The 22,776-nt window shown below is 57.1% G+C and overlaps 1 protein-coding gene across 1 annotated transcript in view; it reads left to right on the forward strand.

The window, feature by feature from the left end:
* Nucleotides 1-22,776, forward strand: part of RAB11FIP3 (RAB11 family interacting protein 3) — a gene marked incomplete at both ends in the record, with an annotated part of 72,760 nt that overhangs the window by 23,564 nt on the left and 26,420 nt on the right. The window contains one exon of the mRNA XM_082006838.1: nt 15,462-15,553. Within this exon, the coding sequence (XP_081862964.1) occupies nt 15,462-15,553 (92 nt within the window). The remainder of the gene's footprint in view (nt 1-15,461; nt 15,554-22,776) is intronic.

The raw sequence follows: 22,776 nt of genomic DNA on the forward strand, positions 1-22,776 counted from the left end.
GGAGCGTGCTTTTGAGTGCTGATACAAGCAAAGATGTGAAAAGCCTGATGATTCCTATACAAACCATGTTGTTTCATGAGCAGAAAACCCTCAAAGCAGAAGTGGCTTCTTTTTTTCTGTCGGTTGTCCATCCCTCCTCCTGCTCCTCCGTCCCATCCCCAGCTTATTTGTGCTCAGGGTTGTAGCGTTTGACGGCAGCTCCGACGTTTTCGTGGTTGGCGTAGCCTGACGGCGCAGCTGATTCCCACTTCTCACGATGCAGGAGGAAACGCAGCGTGCTATTAATTTGTAATAAATTGCTGTTGGAGTAGAGCGTGTTTGTGAAAGCTCTGGCTTGTATTTCTCTTCAATAATTCATTGCTCTGGTATTGCGTTATATTAATTGAATGGAAAAAGCAGGTCTGGACAAAGCTTTTAGGATCCCTATTTATTAAACTTGAAAGAGATTGGTATGTATTTATTACAGTGGTTAAGCAAGGCAGAGCTCTCTGACATTGCATGGCATTAAACAGTTATAAAAGAAACCCAAGATCGGGTACCGAGGGAGTTTCTTTGAGTCTCACCAGCTGAGCCGTTGCTCACGTTGAAGTGATCGTCAGAATTTGCTGCTGCTGTTGAGACAGTCAGTATTGATCATCCTTTTGCAGAGAAAGAAGAGGTTCTGCTTGCTGCTGGCTGTCCTCTCTAACAAGGTTTTCTTAATTAGTTTGGCCTATTTTTAGCCGGAGAGAGTTCCGTTGCATTTCCTGGGACCCTGTAGCTCTCCGGTCAGTCACTGAAGTGAGACCTGACGTAAGCTTGGACCTTGCAGTGTCTGTCTTGATGTCGGTAAGGGTTTATGTCTGGAGATGCCTCTTGCTTTTTCCTCCCTCTCCCCCTGCCTCTCGGAGACTCTCTGTAGGAGAATAGCTGTGATTTCCCTCGAGCTGTTCCGGTCTAGCTTGGCAAAGTGAAGGTGTAGTTAGCTAGCAAGACTTGCATAGTCAGCTGCTTTTCTTACAACTGCTTTCGTGTTCAGTTGGCCCTTATGCCGAGGGAGGACGCGAAACTCCTCGGTCCTATCCCTGTGCCAGCCCTTTGAGGTATGTTCCCACTGGTTGAGGAACACGCCGATCTAGGACTCCTGGAACCTGCCTCTGCCTTCAGTGTGGAGCAAAGCACCGTTTAACCCCTCGGACAGCACTGAAAGCCCCAGTGCCACCTCCCCGCGGCTGCGAAACACGTCTGAACCCTCTGCCACTGTAACCTTCTGCCTGGCCAGGTAATGTTGACCGTGGTTGGGGGGGGGGAAAGCAAAGTGACTTGCACGCTGCAGAAGCCAAATTTGAGGCTGTAATGAGAGTTTCGCCTGTTGTGGCTGCCTTATCTTCTACCCTTCCCAAAAGTAAGACGATAATGTGGTGGAGGCGGTAATGATACTGATTTGAAGGAGGAGGGTACGTTACAGAGCATGCTTAAAGAAGCCAGGTAAGGTGCGTATTGCCTGGGAAAAGGCATTTTCCAGCCAGAGGAAGACCTGGTGCCCCTGTGCCATCAGTGCGATCCGACGGGACGTCTTTCTAGTCACCCTGCAGGGGAAAAGAAATGGGGAGCCAGCGTGACTGCTGCATTCGTCGTGCTCGGAAGCTGCGGCTCGCGAGGGACGTTCCCCGTAAGAAACGTGTGCGAGGGATCGTACGCGAGCCACTTGGGAAGCTCACACCAGGAGTAAGGTCTCTGTCCATTTGTATGGCAAGGAGCTGAGCGTGGGACAGAGGGGCGTGAGGTGGTGTCTGGAATTTGAAGCCAAGGTGCCTGGACCAAGGAGCAGCTCTAGTCTGCTGCGTGTTGGATGCGGGAGCTGCTGGAGGGGGAGATGGTTGGCACACATGAAATCTGGGTGGTATCGGACACAGCTGGATGCAAGCAGACACCAAGGGTTGTGCTCACAAGCAGATTCCTTTCTTTGTCAGGGTATTTAAAAACCTTTTAAGCTTCAAACACCTGTTTTTTTTTTTTCTACAGAGGCCCCCTCGGCATCCAGTAGGACATACTTAATCTCTCCTCTTTGTAGCAGACCGGTGCTCTCAAACTCAAAAGTGGCAACGAACAAGCCGTGTAATTCGTGCACGTGCTCTGAACAGAAACATCTGTAACATCTGTCTCCCAAAGAAAAGCCTGTGGGGAGTGGGCTCTGTGCAGGTACCCTCCTGGGATTGCTGTTGGTGTCAGTTCAAATAAGTGCCGTGTCAGGCAGGGGAAGGCGCGTCCCGGGAGCTCACAGCCTCGTCCATCCCTTCTGCCTTGGCTTCTGGTCCCTGCACAAAGGGGCCCCTGTGCATCGGGAGCAGACGGTGCATCCGCTGAGAAATAGGTGTGTTCCCGCGCTCGGGGGAGCGCCTGAGGATGGAAATAGTGAATTCCCCGCCCCCCCAAATCCTTCAACTAAAAGCTCTTTGGATTTGGGAAGATGGAAAATACAGCTGCAGAGCCAACACCCAAACCTGGAAGCTATAACCGAGTTCCCGTCTGCGGGGACGGCGGGCGGCTGGCAGGAGCGGGCGGGGGGGCAGGACTGGGGGAGACCCCCGGCAGCGCCGGCTTCGGGGGGCGGGGGGTTGCAGCTGCTTCAGGAGTTGGCCACCGTGCCCAACGACCAAGCCTCGGCTCCGTGGAAACACGCCCTGTGTAAGGGCTCTGTGCTGCTGCTCATTGGAACTGGCAGCAGCGTGAACTTGAATCCGTCGGGGTCCTTGTGGGGCTGCATCCCTCGCTTCCCGAGAGCTGCCCCGGGAGGATTTCGATGGGTGTATCCTCGGAGCAGAAGCTGCAGTTTCTGCAACTGGCATTTCGTGTCCCGAGATGGTCGGTATGTTCCTGGTAGCTGAATGCCAGTTTGGGAATTGCCTGAAAGAAAAGCCCACATCCAGCCTTCCCCTGGGATGAAGGCTGTGAGAGTAACGCCCTGCAAGCTTACAGCCGAGGGAGAAGTGCACATCCCGAAACCAGATCTGAGTAATTATCCCCGCGTTGCTCGCCCCGCGTGCGGGTCGTGCTCTGCAGCCTCACCGCCGGGGGAGCGGCGCTGCTCCCCGTTCCCGCGCCTGCGCCGCTCACGTGCCGATCCGGCGTCTCGGAGACGCCTCGAGATCTGATAGCGCTTAGGACAACATCTCTGAGGTCGCGGCTCTGGGTGCCCGTGAGCCGCTTGGCGCTCGTACGAGTCTGCTGGATGGCACGTGGTGGCTCTGAATTAATTTCTGGAGAGCCAGGCTGGCTGCTGCCCCGGTGACGGGGATCGGCTCTGGCTCTGCGGAGCGTCTGAAGGTGCGGAGCGTGTTGGGTATCTGGCTCCGTCTGGGAGCGTAAACCACTGGTTGGTTTGTGTGTAGGGTGTGTGTTTGTTGGTTTTTTTCCCCTCCTTCTGTAGGATCTGCATTGCAGATGGCTTTTGCTACGCAAAATGAAAGCTTTCCTTGCATGGGGATAATTCCAGAAGCCAAGGCTTACGTTCCCTTACACACTCCCAATCCAGTAATTATTTCTGAGGCTGTGCGTGCATCTTCAGTGGTCTCTCTTCTAGACTGACGCTGGAAATACGGCAGTATTTGCACCAGGCTACTGCTGACATCTAAGCATGCTTTCTCAGTGGGGGTACCCAGGCCCAATGTAATATTCAAGGCGTTTGCTTTTTAAAAGGGAAGTCTTCACTGAAGCTTAGCAGATGGAAGGAGAGCTTGTGTGTGCCCGTTTGACTAAACTGGGTGAGTATCTGGCACTGGTGTGAGCGCTTCCTACGTTCCCATCAGATCTGCTGATCTCTTTATTCATGCAGCATTGCTGCAGTGAAGACTGTCCCGCTGATCTCGCCTGTTCCTCACCCTGGCTAAACCATCACCGCTTAGGGAGACAGCTCGTTTGATGGCTGAAGGTAGGACGGATGCCTCTTGGTGCATAGCTGTCGTTCAGGGAACAGGGGCTGCCGCGAATGGGAAATCAAGATTGATTCGTGAGCAAGAATAAAATCAAAATTGCTCTGATTATGTCTACATTTTTTTTTTTTGCATTGCATCTTGCTCTGCTCTTGCATATATGCATATATGTATGTGTATGTACTATATGTACTGCTTGTTGGGATAAGGAGTTTATGAAGAGAAGGGTTAATTCCGCCCCTGAAAGGAGCGAAGGCTTAAATGTCGCTTGGAAATTTCTATACTTGGGGTGGAAAAAAAAAAATGAAATAAAATCCTCCTGCTGTTCTTTGTAGATCGGAGTTCTCCTCATCCCTGTAGTGCAGAGGGATGCTCGTAGCACCATTACTGTGCTTAAGTTTGGAGTCCACGTGCTCATCGTCTGCGACCCCTTCTCCTAGGGACAGAAGCAGCCAAGCCTTTCTTGGAAGTACTGAACTCGACTTTTCTCTTGGAAGAGTGGTGCTTCAACACTTGTCTTGGAAACCCCTGGGCCTGCCCATGGGAATGTGAGAGGGTTGTCTACTGAGGCCGTGTAACCCTCCCCGCTCGCGGAGCGTGGGGAATTAGGAGTGCACGCACTAGTCTGTGGTGGAGGTGAGCGGCTTTGGTGGCACCTTGCGGTCACAGGGGCCTGAGGGGTCTCTCCGTGCCTCTCCTGCAGAAGCATCCCTAACGAGAGAGGGTCAGGTGTGTCTGGGGGCACAGCAGCCCGCTCCTGTGAAACGCTGGTGCTCGGAGCATGAGGGGCATCGGGGTGGGACGGAGGTCCTCTGCGTGAAGGCACAAACAGATGAAGAGCTGAGCAAGTGCGAATCCAGCCCAACTTTCGTCCTTAGAGGCTCTTCCTGGGTGAGGGGAGGACACGGGAGAAAGCCTGGGTGCAGGTGGCACTGGGGTGCTCGCTCTCTTCCTCCAGCTCGCATCACTGGAGAAGAAAAGTCAGTCTTCTACTCCCAGGAGCCCCAAAACGCTGCGCAGCGTGGGCAGCTGCTGGCCCAGCCTCGGAGGCGACGCTTCCTTGGGTGCCTGTTGCCGAATCCCTTTTCATCACCCCTTGAAACAAGGAGACGGCCGGACCCCTTGGACCTTTGCAAACGTAGCTTTGTTTTCCACGCTTGTTTTTAACGGCCGCTTGTACCCCCGGCGCGGCTCCCGTGTTGCTGCCGCGAGAGCGGCGGAGAGACGGGAGGTCAGTGCCTGGCGCTCCCGGCGCGCACCTTTACCCTCTTCTTTTGGAATACGTTGGCGCTGGGAAGGATGACTCCAAACTGGCTCGACTGGGAGGGAGGATATTTACTTCTTCAAAGCAAAACCGGGAACGAAAACGCCGCCCGCAAAACTGTTTCTCTCCGGCCGCGCAGCCGCCGGGATTCGGCGAGGTTAACTCTCCCCGCGTTAGCGCGCGCGGGGAGATTTGGGCGAGCGGGGGTAACCGCTTGTTCCCCTCCGAAGCGGGAGTGGTGGCTGGGGAGGGGGGGATGCTCCTCGGCTGTGAAACCCGTCCCAATTTATTTCTGCTGTCGTACGCTTAGGGAAAGGACACGGAGGCTGACGGCGGGGGGGAGGCACTTCTGGCTCGCCGTGGCTGTTCGTCGTTTGCAGTTTCTCTTTTAATTTACCTGAACAGTTGGGTTTATTCGTTTTTGTGGCTGGGCAGCTGGGTGAGGGGTTACGCCGGGGGCGAAGCCGGCCCGCTCCATGTGCGCCGTGCCTGAGCGGGGAGCGTGTCTTCCCAAAAACAGCCTGGCAGATGACGTCCTGCGTCGACCTACTTTTGGGAGAAGCGCGGAAGCGTTGTAGAAGCTGCGTCCGTAGGCCTCCTCGCGGCTCCGGGATGAGGACGGCAGGGAATTGCTCAAACGTGCCGCTTTAATACCGCCGCTGAGGCTCGGCAGCCCTCGGGGTCCGGGGGAGCGGGAGGTTGGCAGGAGCATCGGTCCCGTTTTGAGAATTCTTTCTTTGTGAATATTTTGAAGCCTGCGGCAGAGAAATCCTGGTCACCGTCGCGGAGAGCTAACAGGCTGCGGGTCCAAAACGCGCGCGCGGTCCGCGGGAAACCTAGCGCGTAGCACCGCGAAGCCGCCCCTCGCCGCGGCGAGCGGCCGACCTGCCATGAAATGCCCGAAGCGTCACCATTTGTCCGCAGTTCCTTGTGAGGGGAAGGCGTTACTCTGCGAATTACGGAGTGGAAGGACTTCCCCCGCGTCCCGATGAAGTAAAGGAAATTTGTGGTGGCCGCAGACCATAACCCAAGCCGGATAAAGGCAAGCTGGGGGGAGTTTAGATTGCAAATGAAAGGCCTAAGATTGACGCCGGAAAGAAAACTACTTTCTCTGGCAAAGGAGAAGAAAAAAAAGCACTGCGGGGAATACCTGTTTTCTTGGGGAGAAGGTCAGTATAAAAATAGAGAGCAGTGTTTTATTAGAGCCTTGGAGCGATTCTTAGCACACTCTCTCTCACGGAGTCGACGACTAAAAAGAAAACAAAGGCAACTTGTGCTAGAAAAATAGACCTTTCTCGTCGCCCATCTGCTGCCTCGGTATTTCTCCATCGTGTTTTATTTTCTGCGTCGGGAGGACGCCGTTTTGTTCCACATCTGTTGCTGCTAATACTTCGGGGAGACTGGGCTAGCCTGCGGCTCGGGGAGCGCGTGGGAGGAGGCTGGGCTGGGCTGGTGGCTCCGGATGGGTGGTGGTGGTTTCGGTCCTGCCTGTTTCGCTTTCTCAGGTTTGGACGTTGGCTCCGGAGTGAGGCTTAAGCCAGGAAGCTGGGGAATGTCTCCTCCATCCTCACCAGAAAGGTCTGGCCAGAGATCGCGTAGGGTTGGCTTCCCGACCGTAGGTAAAGGCAAGTGAGTAGCCCATCGTCCTGCCTCCGCACCAGCGGGCAAGCCGGAGCTGTCAGACCATTTCTCGTCAGGAATCCAGTCAATCTGGTGTTATTAACGAAGGGGTAATTACTCACCTATAACTTTTGCTCCTGCGAGAGCCCTGCTCGGCTCTGTCGCAGCCTGGAGGCTCGTCTCGGCGCAGTGAGCGTACCCTTGTGACGCCTCGACAGCTTGATATGGCACAGGCTGGGTTTTTCCGAGCGTTTCCTGGTCTCGCTCGTAGACGGGAGAGGCTGGGTGGGATGTGGCTTTGCTGGGAAATCGCTCCTAATTGCAGAGGCGCTGGGTTGGGTTGTGAAGGGTGAGCAGCAGGCGGGCCGGCTCCGGTGGGCAATCCCCCCGCGCCAAGAGAGACCTTTCCCTGGTGTTCTGAGCAGCCACGGCTCGCTCCCTCACCGCGGTCCTGCTCCGCCTGCACCGAGCCGCGTCTCCTCCCGGGCTGGTGCCCGCGTCCCTTGGCCGTCTTTCTCCTCGACGATCACCCTTCCCAAAGCGCACGCGGTCTGACTGCTCCCGTAAACCCGTCTCGCTACCGGGCGGCTTATTTCTCCTTCGGGTGGGGAAGGCTCCTGCTAACGAGGTGACCGGTGCTTGAATTCACCCATCGGCGATTCACAGGACGGCAGCGAGGGACCACGGCCGCCCGTTGCAGCCTGACGCGCGCGCAGCGGGGCGGCTCTGCTCCGGTGCCGCTCTCGACTTCGAGAGCGGAGCTCTGCCGCGTCGGCGACTCGCGTTCTCCCGTCGCTTCTCCAACTCGCTTGGTTTCGAAGCCCGTTTTGTTTCGCGTGTAGTTTTTATTAACGCCGTCGGTAGTTATAGAGAGGTGGGCAGAGGTAGTGGGGCAACTTCTGATAAAGACGCTCCCGTTGAGGCGGCAAGAACTGGGCAGCGTCGCGTTTGTAACCTCTCAGTCCCTTGGTTCCCTTCTCGGAGATCTCGTACTCGGCGTTGACAAGGTCTAACGCTTCCGATACAGCCGTGTTCCTCAGCCGTCCTCAAGACAGCGGTTGGCCACAACTCAACGGCGGTGGATTCTCTTCTAGCCAACAAAACGTTACCAAAACTTTTTGAAAACTGTCTGAATGGAGTTTTGTTACAAGTTTATATCCCTAGCGATTAAGTCGGCTTTGAATGAAGCGCTAATGATCCCTGCTGGTGCCTGTGCCTTGCGTAGTTTGTGGTTTTGGAGCGCGGCGTCAAGTCGCTCGTGTATCGGCGCTGCCTCAATAAGGGCAGGAAGGAAGGGCTGTCAGCCTGTGCAGTGTCGCGGACACCGTCCTCCCCGCTTTGGGGACTCTTACGCTGGAAAAAGGGTTAAAACCCAATCTTACAGGACCCTCCATTGCATTGTTTTCCTCTGGGCAATGTTTCTTTTACAGAAGCCAGCTGGAGCAAAAGCACTTAAAGTAGAGCCTCCCTCCGCTTCAGTGACGCGTGGGACACAGTTCGGCTCATTCTAGACGGGACTTTTTGGCAGTGTTGAGAGTTAAGGGGAGAAACGGGGAAGGGTATTCAATCATGGGAGCCTTCAGGAGCGTTTTCCTGTTGATCTGCAGAGCTTTCAAGGGACTTTGGAGGACAGGGACTCTAAACCGCTCTGCTACGGCCAGCAGCAGGAGGGCAAAGGGGCTGCTCAGCACTCGCTGTACCAGACAGGACTTTCTGAGCGACACAACCGTCGCTTCTAAGAGATGGCTCAGAACCGTGAAATGCCACGCCGGGAAGAATTCTTCCTGCAGGTGTAGTTTAACGTCTCTTCTTCCCTTATGTATTTTCTTTCCCCAGTTTTCCCCCAAACTCAGGCCGACTTCTGGTCGGGACCTAGCCTCTGATCTCAGACTTGCCCGCTTTATAAATAACCGTATTTAGTTTTTACTAACGGTTTTGCAACTTACCTTTTGAAGTCGGAGCCTGCAGTAAGTAGGTGCCTGTTCAGTTGCTGGCCAGCCTTGCAGTTCACCCGTAAATCACGCGTTGACCAAAGGCAGGTGGGTGGTCCTGGTCCAAATCCCTTGCCAGGGCTCGGTGATCGCTTTGAAAAGGCTTTTGGCATCAGCTTTGCATTAGTTGTCCTGGGCTTGTGGTATGGCTAGTGGAGGGGCAGAAATGGCCAGCAGGACCTGCAAACTGCTGAATGACAGATGCTAATGTCTGCGTGTTACGATTTGCAAGTGCTGTAGGTGTTGAGAGGACTTCTTTCGATGCTTGCCTCTGGGCTACGGGGTCTTCTGTAGGCAAGCTGTGCCTCGCTTCGCACAGGCATGGCGCTGGTAACGACATTCAGCTGTGCCCGAAGGGAACTACGTCGCAAGCGTTGCTCGGGCACAGGATTTGGAAGCTATGAGCTGGGGAGTGTGAACTGGTTTTAACCGTTATCTTCACTTCTCCACGTGGAAGGCTGAAATGCTTCGTGGTGGGACGGTGCCAGCCAGCCAGTGACCTCTAATGAGCGGGCTGAGAAACCGCTTTGTTTCTGTCTACATTACCTGGTGTGTCAAAAGCTCTGGTGCATCCAGGCTCCTGAGCCAGGCTTCTCTCTAATTTTATTTTGCTGGCGGGGCCGTCTTACCTAGGAGGTGCCACTTGTCTTCTGCGTGCTCCTGCCTGAATCAAGCTGGCTGTGGAGCGTCTAGAAGAGTTTCTACTTCAGGGGACTCAAACGCTTGGCGAGAGACCGGCCGCTGGATGTCTCCCAGAGGTTGCGTCCGCATTGAGCGTGCTCTGGGAAGCTAAGTTAGGATGTTCTCTTGCATAGTTGCATGCACTCTTTGAAGAGGTCCTGCCTCGATTTCTTCACAGAACAGGGAATAAAGCTGTTGGCTGCAAAATCCAGCTTTGTTTCCTGAAATCGAGTTGTTTGAAAGTAGAAGCTAGAGTGAAGGAGATGGAGGACATCAGGAGGTCTCCTCAGCAGGGCAGCTGGTGCTAATTTGGAGGCTCAGCCTCTTGGCCTTTTTTCCGCTGGTACATCACAAAGTGGCTCTGAACCACTTGCTGGTGGCCACAAGCCCGCTCCTCGTTTTCCACACCTCCAGCAGTGAGGCTTTTTTTCCAGGCTGACACAAGTCTGGGGGAGTTTGAGCTGCTCTTGGTGACTAGCACACGCTGAAAAGACAGCTGAAATCGCTGAGGATTAAAAACGAGGACCCGTATATTGAACTCAAAACCAAATCCCACGTGTGCTAGTGGTGGCTTCTTGTCTCTGGTCCGTTGCTGCAGCAGAGGCAGCAAATGCTCGCCCGGTCTCTTGAGATGAAGTGAAGGCAGCTAGATTTATGCTTCCAAAGTGCTTGGGTGCCACGAAGTTAATTCTTTTTACTATGTCTTTAGATGGTATGTCTAAACAAAGCTTGAGGACCTTGCACTGTATGAGGGGGATCAAAAAGAATGCGTGATAAGTACCGATGCGTGAGCAATGATGTTCAGGAGACGAAGGACTTCTAAAGCGCCTTAGCTGAGAGGGGCTGGGGTGAGGGTTGCGTAAGCAACTTTAATTCAGATGCTGCCTCCTTGGGAGCCTGAGCTTGCCGCTCGCTTACTCCATTGCGTAATTTTTGGTTGTAAAATGATAGTCTTCGGTAAGCGCTCCTGCCCCGTTGTCTCTGGAGGAGTCGGCGGGTTGAGCTACGGGAAAAGCAGATAGCAGAAAGCCGCTCGTTGCAGCTCTCCTCAGTGCTACCGCTTTGTCTGTGAGCATCGGCTTACAAACACGCCCCTGGGTCACTTACGGAAAGCAAAAGGATGGATGGTCGGACTGGTGCCGGCTTTATCGTGCCGGGACTAACGCCACATGGATGCTTGAGCTTCAGCGAAAGCACGAGACCCTGAGCTGCCTCTGGAAATGCTGGACCCTGGCTTTCCCTCTGTCCCTTTGCTCTTGGATACCAGACCCCCCTAAATGCCTGTCATTTTTTAATACTTAGCTGCGTGTCTTTTTTGCCTCCTTATTTTCAAGTCACATGCCCAGTAAGGGAGTTTGGTTTGCATCGCTTGTCCTCTCTTAAGCCGACCAAAACTTCGCCTTGCCTTTTTTTTGGGGGTCTATTTTGTGCCGTTCACGCGGGTTCCTGGCCTTATTCCTGCCTTGAATAATTCAGGTCTGTTAGCTGCACATAATCCATACTGTTCGAATCACTTTGAGTGTGTGGCTCTGTGGCTTGCAGCAGGATGTACGGTCTGCGTTGGCAGATGACTTAAATACTTCTGAAAGGATCTGTTTTTCTAGGTCATTCCTATATGAAGCCGATAAAACTGGCTCTGTTTCTGACCCGCGTGTCACTACTGTACCCACAGCTCTTCACTCAAGGTGCCTTTTCACTGAAATCCTGTCTTCTGAAAGCAGTTTTTAGAATCTATTTCAAGAGTCTTCTGTACCCCGGGACTTCTGTTCCTGTAGCTCTGCGCTCCGTTGCGTTTCTTGAAAAGCCCAGGTTACTACTGCACGCCCGAGCCCTTCCGAAGCGCGGCGATTCTCCCGTCGATGCAACGGGACGGCGAAGGGTGCACCTCTGGCTGCCGCAAGAGCTTGGCAAGCACTCAGCCCCACGAGGAACCCAGGACCTATCCCGCTTGTTCTCTAGCTGCCCGTGCGCCGTACGTCCAGGAGAAGTCTCCGTGCCGCTGGCTGTGTCTCTGCTGTTGGCAGTGCCGCTCCTCGGAGTTGACCGGTGGCTCTAGAGGCTTGGTGGATACCGGGCTGAGGTTGCCCTTGGCTTGCGGTTGGCGTAAAGGACAAGAACGAAGCGGTGGGAGAGCACGCGGATGTGTTCGGACAGAAGATGGTCCTTGTCAGAAGCTTTACATGGCAGCGTTCGGGCAATGATTTTTTTTTTTAAGTGCTTAACCTTAACGAAGGCATCTTAAGGATAGAGGGAGGTGGAGCAAGAAACAGGGCAGCACCGGGGAACGCAGAGAATCAAATGCGTGGGAGAAAAAGTGCTGTGGCTGCCTGGTCAGAGCCGGACTCACGGCAAAATTCGTACGACGGCAAATCTCCATCTCCCAAGTGAGTGGTGTGGTCGACGCGATGAGCTTGGAAGGCAGCGATCGCGGTGGGCTTTGAATGAGCACACGCTGGGCAGCAGGAAGCTTCAAGGCAGGGACGGGAAGAGGTGACAAAAGGGTGCTGCAGGTGCTCGGAGCGGACTTTGGTTTTTACATCTGTTTTTTTTTTTCCTAAATTCACCTTAGCTTCACTGGATGATGCGGTACACATGCCTGGCCTCACTGGTTAGAACGACTTCTGTCACTTCTACGTCGGCCACGTTACCCCGGTACAACAGTGCTGCCGCAGTAGTTCAACCAAAGCTTTATCCAGACGCCTGCTACCCTGCCCACATATTCCAGTCAAATAAATTAGTGCAATTAATTTGGGGGAAAGACCCAGCTTGTAGCCTCTTGGCAAGGAGACTGTTGGGCAGTAAGGCTCCCTGGAGGGTCTCTCGGAGACCACCCTCCTGCGCCGTTGGTGGTGCGGCGAGGGAGAGCCAGCGGAGCCTCCGGCTCTCACCGCATGCCTCTCTCGGCACCTGGAGGATGGTGCTCCTCACGTGGGGGGTGCCGGTTGAGCAGCAAAGATCTGGTGGCTTTTTTTGGCTCTTTTGGACAGGAATTTGAAAGCTTAATGCAGCCTATTGTGCTGGAGGACTTGCAGGCAAGCTCTCCATGGCAACTCTCCCTATACACAAAGCACCATATGGCTTTTTTGGAGGGGGAGGGAGTGAATCGAGCAGAAAAGTCAACCTTTGTTTGTGGTGGTGTTTGTCTTTGCGCTCTGACGTGGAGCACGGGGAGGCGGAAACACGGAGTGCTGTCTCGTGGGCATGGCTCCTCGCTGGCCGTGCCACCAGCAAGGGTGCAGGTAACCTCTCAGATGGGCTTCCCTTGCTTTTTACAGCAGAGCTTGCTGTAAAAAAATAAAATAAAAGACCAAAAAAATAAACCCTGCCTGTGCAGGGACCCCCTCTTTGGGCTGGGTGCTCTACAGACAGATGGAGCAACCAGTCTGATGTTCGCCCCTGCACCAAGAAGCACCCGAAGGGCTGGGAAGGCTCCAGGAGCACTCGCTTTGGGCGAGAGCTGCACCGGCGGCAGCTGAGGGTGGGAGCCGTTCGTGCGTTGTCTGCCCACACGTTACCCCCCCGCTTCCCAAGGGAACTGGAAGCCTTCGCTTGACTGTAAAGCCTCCCTTTGCAAGTCCCGTTGGAAGGAACGAGCGGAATAATTCTGTGCCTGGAGAAAAGCAGGAAGCTTTCGTGTGTCTCCTTGGAGGGGGTGGAAGAGCAGCGGCACAGGAGGGAGCAGAAGGCAGCAGCCTGCGCCTGGCTCCGCCGCCTTCGGGGCGCGCTGCGGTTCCCGGGGCTGCCACCAGCAGCACCGGAGCTGACCTTGCGGCGTGGGCGCCGGCACGGCTGGCCGGGTCGCCAGGCTGTGCCCGGCCGGAGGCGTGAGATCGGGCGGCTGGCATGGACGGCTGGCAGACGGCTGGACGAAGCATCTGCGCCGTGCCGGGGCGCGCTCGGAGGCTGCGGGGAGCGGAGCCGTCACCGGGGCTCGCGCCGGGCGGGATGCGCCGCGGGGCAGAGCCCCGGCCGGGCGCGGGACCGGGGCGCCGCGCCGGCGGCCCCCGTCCTGCCGAGCTGCTCCGGCTCGTCGGATGCTCCTCGCTGGAGGTGGCCGTTGCCTGTGGCTGGTTGCCCCCCCTCTTTTGACGATGCGGCGCGGGTTGCCCTTCAGCAGCACCGTTTGGTTTTCCCAGAAGTGGGCAGAGGCTCTTCTTGGTGTGTCCCGCTCTCGGGTGCGGGTCGCTGTCTCCAGCCGCTCGGTCCTCCCTGCCGTCCGCTCTCAAATCCCGGGACGGCGACAGGGATCACTCATGGGAAAACTCCCTCCCGCAGCCTCAGACCCTGCAGGTGGGGACAGGGCGACGTTTGAGGACAGGGAGAGTGCCACCTCCGGACGCTGCTCGTAACGAAACCCGTTGCTTAGGGTAGGAGGTGGCCCGAGGCTCGGGCGGCAGCGTTCCCACGCGCGTCTCGCTGCCCGGCCGGCGGCTACGCGCAGGAGCCCCGGCAGCTGGAAGCGCAGCCCGTAGCGGCGCCGCTGCCGCGAGCGGGGCGGGATATTGGAGTCCTCAAATCCTGAACGAGACCACCTTTCCTCTGCCGAAGCCGTGCCCCTGCCGTGCGCGGCGGCGTACGCTGGCTTCTGCAAAAACGCTTTGGCTTATTCCTGGGTTCGATGCGCAGTCTGACCCTCGGGAGCCCCGGCCCCAGGTTAGAGCAAGGCTCGTTTCTCGGCGCCGCGTGCTGAGCTGCTCCCAGCCCCATCTGCCGGTACCTCCTGGGGCCCTGCCTGCGTTAGCGTGTCACTGCGGGCGGCACCGGGGAGGGTGTTTGGGTGGGAGGGGTGTTGCTGCAAGCCTGACTCCTTACTCTGTCCTGTGCCTTAATCCCTTGGCTTCGTACTAGATGCACAGACCCCTCGACGAAAAATGGCCTTTCTTGCCCTCTGGAGATGGGCCCGAAGCAGGAGTCCCGGGCTGTGACTGCACAGGGAATACACGTACCAGCCCGCCTGGGTGGCCGAGTCGCTCGGCTGCAGCAAAACGTCGTGCGGCTTACGTGCCCCGTCGGTTTGGACTCGAGCCGGGGAGCTGTTCGAATTTGGCTGTGCCGCCAGCCTGCGGGACGCAGAAAGCAGACCCTGCCTCGAGCAGCCGGAAAGGGAAAGCCCGTCCCTCCCCAAATCCCCAGCTTTCCTGGGAGCACCGATAGAATGACTCCCTCTGCCCGGCCAAGTTTGTCGACATCGGACGAACCTCGTGCCGCGGCGTTTGCGGCTCCAAGGCGTGTGGGTTTGAGCCTGCTATTTATTTTGGGACTGCAGCATCTCATCTTGAGTTGGTGTTTCCAGCCCGTGATCTAGGTCGTGTGCTGGATCAGGCATTAGCTGTTGCTTGAGGGAGCATGGGGAATTTACGCTCCCTTCCTTGGTCGAAGGGCTCGGAGAAACGCTGCTCCCCTCTGCTGCAGATGGGTATTTGGGGGTGGGAGGAGTAATTTTTTTTTTTTTTCTTTTTTTGGAGAAATCTCCTTGAAAACCTCTATTTTCCTGTCCCGCTGGGAGGATGGCTCCTGATGTGGCTGGCCACGGGAGGAGCAGTAGATGATAAAAGCTTCGGTGCAGCCTGTTTTCTCTGCGGTTCCCATGGTAGTTGGCTGTCACACATAGATCTAATGTATTCCCTGCCCACAGCAGGATTAAAGCCTTCTGGGAGAATAATTAAGAGGATGCAGGAAACGGAGATAGGGAAGAAACCAGGAAAAGGAACGGAGACCATGGCAGGGTAGGGATGAATCCAGGTGCTAGCCCCATGGGAGCAGTAAGGGACCCCGTAGGACCTCTGCCAGGGAGCAGCCGTCCCGCTCGCCTTCCGCCCGAGGCGGCGGTGGGATGCCTGGAAGCAGAGGTCCTTTCTGAACGCTGAAGGCACCGGTGCGTGCGAGAGGACGTTCTTGTCCTCCTGCCGTCGTGTCTCCCAACGCTGTCCTTCGTCTGAGGGTGTGCGTTTCCTTTTGGTGACTCTCTCTCTCTTTTTTTATTTCCCTCTGCAGATCCTGACAGCCAGTTGTATGACATGGGATATGCCCCCGAGGAGGAAGCCCCGGCCTGTCCTGATGAGTTCGATGACTTTGTCACGTTTGAGGCAAGTACGAGTGCTGTTAACTCCCGCAAACGTCGGCTGTACGCAGCGTGAGACGTGAGCACGGAGAGGGTTTGCCTGGGAGAGAAGAGCCTTTGCTGTGCCAGGGCTCCGGGATGCTTAACGTGTGGTAAATACGAATCCTTTAATCCGTAGGTGACGAGCCCACAAAATTGGCACCAAGCGTTTGGTGGTGTTTAAGTTAAAATTGGTGTTCGAGCAAACACCCGCGGCACGTGCTGTCTGAGCAGGCAGAATGCCAGAGCATGGTGCCCTGGGTGAAGGAGGGAGATCCTTTTTGTGGTGAAACACCAGCAAGGTGGGAAGGGTACCGGCTGCTCTTGTGGTTGTCTCGTTGCTGGAGTTCCCGAGTTTGGAGAACCTGAGCCTGGTTTGGAGATGCACCAACCAGAGCCTGCCTGAGAAGAGGCACCGCGGAGCAGACGGACGGTGGCCCTCGGTGCTGTTTGGCGGGTAGAAGGCAGAGCAGAAGGCAAAAATGTAGATTTTTATTTTTCCGAGCAAAGGGCCGGCTGGCTCCCTAGTCCCGCATGGGGACTGAATACCTTCCTTCTGCTTTTCCTTTTCCACACCTTCCTCTTCAGGTTCTTGCCTCTTGTGTCTTGGTACCCTGGATGTTTTTATCACACAAATTGTTCCTTGCAAAGGGACTCCCGGCCTTCTCTATATTTGCGTGCAAATATATATGTCTTTGTTTTGTGTAGCCTGTACTGCGTTATTTTGGCCCTGTGACTTCTTGATAAAAGGCTCGAGCTATTCTTTTGAGTTTCCTAACGATAAAACCACGTGTTGGGCAACTGGCCTCCCCCCTGTGAGTCAGAAGCACAGGTCCATCGCTTCCGATGGCTTGAAGCTCTCGCTCTGACGACTTAACGCTCGACGGCTGACCGTAGCCAAGCGCGGGTTTTCTCTTGAGCCGGTTTGCTGGCTCCCCTTCTCAATCGAGTCGACAGACCTGCGCTGTCACCCTGAGCGAGTCCCTTGTTTCCTGAGGACTGCTCGGATGAGCACAGCCTTACGAGCCTGTAATCCTGCGTTCCCCCCCCAGAAGGGCGTGTGGAATATTAGGTGATTTTTCCTTTCTGAGAGGTGGCTACAAAAGCCAGTAAGAGCTGGACAGGAGGGGGACGGGCGGGCGGGAAGGGAGATGGGGTTCCATACCCTTTCTCTGTCTGCTGCGAGGTCACAAATGCGCTTTTTAAGCGCTGGACTGGGTGGTTCAGAGGCTGTGACAGCCTGCGTCGCTGGCAAGAGCCTTTTTGCTTTTTCCTCCTCAGCCCTGCGTCAAGGGACAGTCTTCTGAGATTCAGAGCAGGGCTGTTTCCGAAGGGCTAATTTAACATAGATGAGCTCTGTCAGTGCTGCAAGCTATTCTGGGCAGGAATACCAACAAGCCGGGCGTGTGCCCCGCTGGGATGAAATACTTCGGCTGCCGGGCCATCGTTTCCTTGAAACGACAAGGTGACCCAACGGAAAAAGGTGAAGAATCCTGAAATTTCCTTTTCAGAAAGACGCAAATGGCGTCTTCCGCGGAATTCGGGGTAATCGTCTAAAGATCAGAGCTCTGTCGGTGTCTATGTTTAACATGCTGGGGAAGAATTACCCTTGTTGTCTTGGATACATGATTTGAAATAATTTCCAGCCTGCAAGGATTTCGTAGACGTTCAGCAAATGAGAACACGATCGAGAAATACCGCTCGGTGCTGCAAGTGTAAAAATAAATCGGTGTCTTGGGGCACGTGGTTTTTTGTTCTGGTTTGGCTGAGCCGTGAGCTCCCGACGCGCGTCCCGTTCCGCATGTCCCGTAGCTCTACCTGGGAAAGCGCGCGGTGTTTCGGGGAGGAAGCCGTCGTGCAAAGCAACCTGCTGGGAGAAGAAAATGAGCGTTTTTCAGCGGCGTGCCGTGCTGCCCTGCCTGGCAGAGCTGGCACCGGTGGGCTCTGGCCGGCCCTTCTTGGCTAGGTGCAGCAGGCAGCCGCTCTGGAATTCGTAAGCCAGCAAACAGAAGACATACATATTCCCAATACATACTCCACCTTGCTTGGATTCACCTGGAAGCGAGGAGGGGGCGAAAAGCTCCCTTCCAAAAGCCAAGGCGTTGCCTTTCCCCTGAGCTGACCTCCCGCGCCACCAAAAAAAACAGCTGGCGTTCTCACGTGTCCCCGTTTCAGACCTGGGAAGATCGCGCGCAGCGAGCACGCGGCTTTCCAACTTGCCGCTACGCGGGACCGCCGGGCAGCTAAACGGCTCCTTTAACGCCGCAGCTCCTTCCTCGGCCCCCCAAAAGGCGACTGGTGGACTTCAGACGCCGGGTGAACCCCCCCCCTCGCCTCGGCAGGGCCGTGGGGCGAGGGAGCACGGCTAGCTCTTCTCCTCCCGTGCCGCGCCGGAGGACGTGTGAAAGGCGAGCTGAAGGAGAGGCGCTGCGTTTGCTGTGCCGCGGTGCCGAGAGCGAGCGCCGTTCCCGGCTGTGGAGTATCGGCGCTGGTCGCCCTTAAACAGCACCGAATCGCAGCGGCTTGAGTGCCTGGCCCTTACAAGTGTCGGGGCCTTGGCAGAGAGCTTTTCTCCGAAATGTTTCTTCAAACGAGCGTAAACAAGTGCTTGAAGCAGCCTAAAGGAAAATCTCTCTTTGCTAACGAGGTTGCTCTTCTTGGTGACTCAGCCCCTCTTCTGGCGGCTGTCATCGGCGCGCGCCGAACGTCCGTGGAAAGCCCCGAGTACCCGGTGCCGGTGCCTTGCAGCGCGCGTTTGCTCTACGGGGAGAAGAACCAGCACTTGCGTCTTCCAGCGAGGGTGCAAAAACCTCTCAAAGGGGCCGAGGTCCGACCTTCGACGCTTCGCGCGGGGACCTTTGTGATGCCAGATACTCCGCGGTTCGACCGCCGGCGTGGCTCCTGACGTGGCGCTGAGCTTCTGGCTCTTGTCGCGCCTCGCCAGATCCGTCCAGCGGTTAAATCTGCCTGTTAAACTGTTTTCAAAGAGGATTTCTGGTTGCGCGGCTCCGCTGAGACAGCGGCTCGCAGGGGGTCGGAAACGCGGGAGCCCGGGTTCCTGCCGCTTCTGCGTCCAGCTGCGCTCGCGGGAGGCTCCTCGCGATCCCCAGCGCTCCGCCCTCACGCCTCCGAAAGGAATCTCATCCCCGCTCCAGCGCCCGGCGAGCGTCACCTCGCCGGGGTTACCCGCCTGCCCGCTGCCCCAGGTAGCCCGTGTCTCCCAGCGGGGGTGCGGCGGTAGCCGGGGAGCTGGGCGACGAGCTTCCCGCTCCCTGCCTCCGCGGGGAGACCTCGCCGAGGAACGACGGCAGCGGGTTTGGCTACCCTGCTTCGGAAAAGCTGTGTAAAGGGAGCTTGGAGTCTGCCTGTCCGGACAGCGCAGTCCTCGCCTGCTTTCCCCCAGGCTGGGCTAGTGCCGCTTTGCTGCTGGCTAACTGGAAGGCAGCGGCGAGGGAGGGTACCCGCGCCTCCCTTGCGAGCTCCCGTGGAGCTCGTGACTCGGTTCCGAGGGACACGGACCCGCTCGCAACGCCCTGCGGGGCGGAAAGCTGAATTCGGAGTTCGCTTTCTTGATGCCAGCATCCATTGTGCCTTACCCCGGGACGAGGGCATGAAGTGTGCCTTACCCCCTCGTCCCGGGGGCGGATGAGCCCGCTTGGGCCGTGCGGAGCGGGGAGGCTGGCTCGCCGGAAAAACGACAAGCAAGCCACAAAAATCTGGCGTGCTGCCGGAGCCGTGCTGGGGCGCGGCGTGGAGATGCGTCGCCTGAGGTGGGCCGGAGGAGAGGCAGAGCCGGAGCAAGGCTGCGCTCCGTAAAAGCTGACCGGCAGCGCGATAAATAGCCGAAATGCCCGTTTTAGCCATGGCGACCCGGGCCAGCGAGGCCGTGGAAGAGCCCTTTTGCTTTTTTTTTTCTTTTGTGATCCGCAAGGCAGGGCAGCCGAAACCCCTGTGGGGCCGGGGCAGTGGGGCCGGCGGTGCTGTGCGGCGCTGTGCCCCTCGCGCGGGGCTGTTGCCATCTGCTGGGCGGCCGCCGCGGCTCCCCGCGTACGCGTCGCGCTGAGCCGCGCGCGGGGCGTTCTGCTTCCTCGGAACAGCAGCGCTAACCGGGCAGGCAGCGACGTGGGGACACCCTGCAAGCCTTAACCTCCCCCCGGCGCGTCCCCTCTGGCCGCGCGTTCGGTAGCGAGTTGTGCAAGACGGCAGGAGCGGCTCTGGGGAGCAAAGCGGTTGTTGGTGAGGTCCCGCCGTCTAGTTCTGCGCGTTTTGGGGAGGAGGGGGTACCCCCGGCTGTCTCCAGTCCGCAGGCGCGGCTGGCGGCTGCCGAAAGAACTGTTGCCTCTGTTAAAGTTGGAATTTCTTTGCTCGTGGAGTAATTGAATTTAATGCTTCCTGAAGGGCAAAAAAAAAAAAAAAAAAAAAAAAAAAAAAAATATCAGGGTGAGGCAATTTAAATCCGCGCTGCCGGGGTTCTCCGGCTGTTTAGAGCTTCTGCAAGGGGGAACGAAGACTTGCGCGGTTCCGGCTGCGCGCTGGTAACGCAGAAGCTGTGGCTGAGGGTGCCTGGGGTGCCAGAGCTGTTCCCCGGAGTCTCTCCTCCCGGTAGCCCAGGGGACCTTCTGAGCCCTCCTTTCTTCTTACGGGCTCCTGGGACGGGTGTTAGTTTTGTCACAACCAGCTGCAGGACTCAAAACCGCGCAGGTGGCCGGAGCTGCGCACCCGCGACGGCTGCGGTTTGGTGCCCGTCGGTCGGCCCGTCCCTTGGGGGGACGCGCGCGGAGCCCCGAGCGATCTCCCCGCCGTCCCCGAAGCCTTTCCGCGCTCCTTCGCGGGAGCTGCCCCTCCCGCTCGCGGAGAGCGCGTTTCTGCGTTACCTTCGTATCGATGAGGCACGAGAAAATACAGGGATCGCTAAAACTGCCGGGGTGAACTCCAAATTCAGTCCGTGATGGTAACTTGGTAGCAAAAAGCCTGAAAATACCAAGGAAATTCCTATATTGGATAGACCCGGCACTGCTTAGGGGAAAGGGTGGGAGCGTAAATCGGGCAGGGATGTCCCTGAAGGGAAGAGACTTAATTCAGGGTTACGGTGAGAAATTTCTTCGCGGGTCAGAAAAGATCCTAGCTGGAGCGTTTGCCTTGCGCAAAATAGGTTGGAAGGAGTTTGGAAAACAAAGACCTTGAAGCTTTATCTTGAACCGCCAGCGCGGCGCGTGGGACCGAGGACCGTGGGAGCTGGACCGCGGCGCGGCGGAGTGCGGAACGTAAAACCGGTGGTGGTTGGGGTTGCCTAATCAGCTTTGCCACGGGGGTGTCTGACTTCGGGCTCCTCGCAGCGCTCTTAGACCTTCCCCGAGGTCTCGCGGCGTGCACGGAGGAGCTGGGAGAGCACAAGGGCTGCGACCTGCGGAGCCGAGCAGCAGATCTGGACGGAGCCAGGAAGAGAGCCTGGGTTAAAGCACAACTCCCCCGCTGCCGTGCTCGTCACCGGGAGTCCGTGCTTTTTTTCGGGGGGTTTGTTTTTTTGGTTGGTTTTTTTTTGGACTCTGCACAGAAGGTCAACTGGTTATCAAGGCGCAAGATGCTTGCAGTCAGCGTTGCTGAGGTCCTGCTCGGGGTCACTGTGCTTCAGGAAGGATGTGGCCCGTAGGAGAGCGAGGATAATCCGGAGAAAATAAGAAACTGTGATTTGTGAAGGTAACAGGAGGAAATAAGTTTGTTCGTGCTGGACGGGCGGCACTAAGGGAGCCTGAGGTTGGAAGTACGTGAAGTTTCTCTAGAGAGGAGACAGAAAAACAGAGAAAACCCTCAAAACCTCTGGGTTCGAGCGGACGGCGCGCCGTCGAGGGCTCCGCGCCCCAGCAGCTGCCGTGGGGACGGGGGGATCCTGCGGGTCGGGTCGCCCTGCGGCGCTGGCTCCGATGGGGCTCCTGTGTTCGCAGAAAGCAGCTGCTGGGGCGAGGGCAACGCAGAGCTGGGGCAGCGGTGGGGCTGGCGTGTCCCTAAACTCGGTTTATCGCTGATGACCGAAGCAGCAGGCTCTCTCTGAGGGCAATATTGTCATCCGCGTGTCATAAATTGCCGCCTGAGTCACCCCAAGGGTGACCGTGGTAGCGTATCGGTAGCAAAGTGCTCCCGATCTTTGCCTGGTGAGCAAGGCGAGCTTTATTCCCGTGTTCTATTTGCGGCTATAAGGAAGGAGTTTGTCGTTTAGCGCTTAAATATTCACCAGAAGTATCAGGAAGGCTGAGATAAGCCCTGGAAGCCCCTTCACAATCGGCCTTTTTCGTGGGCGACGGGTTCGTGGGAAAAGGAGGGGCGCGCGCCTGGAGCGGGGCCGGCCGTCGCGCGGGGCTTCGCCAGCGGGCTTTTATTTCGGCGTCCGTGGAGCCGGGAGGGCCGCGGGTCACGCGGCGGGGCCGCGCGCGTTACCGGCGGGGAACAAAAGCCGCTCTGTTCGGGACCGAGGCGTAAGCCTCGCGCCCGGCCTCTCCTGGACTTTGCTTCCCTCCCGCCTCGCGGACGCGGCTCGGCGGCTCCTGGCGCTGCCGCGCTCCGGGAGCCGGCTTTGACTTGGGCGAGGAGGCGATGTGCCCGCGGGTGGGTTTTGAGCGCTAACGCGGGAGCGAGGAGGGGGGGGGTTTCTAGGAAGGAGGCAGGTCCCTGGCCCCAGGACCGCTCTCGGCCCGGAGGTGCCGGGAGGAGGCAGGCTGGGCGTCCGCCCGGCTCGCTGCGGCGTGTTTAGGAACCGTCTTTCCTCCCCGTGCGTGCGTGCGACGGTATCCTTGTAGCCCTCGCTGCCTGCGTCTCCCTGGGGGAGCTGGACCCGGGGGAGCGGCGGCTGCAGGCTTTCGGGGTCCCGAGGACAGCCCGCCGGGATCTGGTGTCTTGTGAGTTGTTCTTTGCTTGGGGGGGGGGTGTTTTTCTTGTTTTCTGGGGTTTTTTTGGCGAGTGCTTTCGGCTGGCTCCGACGGTTCTCTTGCCCAGCCTCGAGAGGTATTGCCGCGCGTAGCAGCCTTGAGACCCGGTTTCGGGGGCTGTGCGGAGGAAGGGGAGCCGTTGCCTTCGCCCGAGGCTGAGCACGGGCTCCCTGGCTTCTCTGAGAAGCGGATGCTGCCCGAATAACGCGGGAAGAGGCAAATACTGTGGCCAAGAGAATGTGGCCGGCGGCAGCTTCCCATGTGGGATCGCTCGGCGGCATGGTGGGTT

This window comes from Phaethon aethereus (genome assembly GCF_964289735.1).
Source record: "Phaethon aethereus genome assembly, chromosome: 15".
Lineage (NCBI taxonomy): Eukaryota > Metazoa > Chordata > Aves > Phaethontiformes > Phaethontidae > Phaethon > Phaethon aethereus.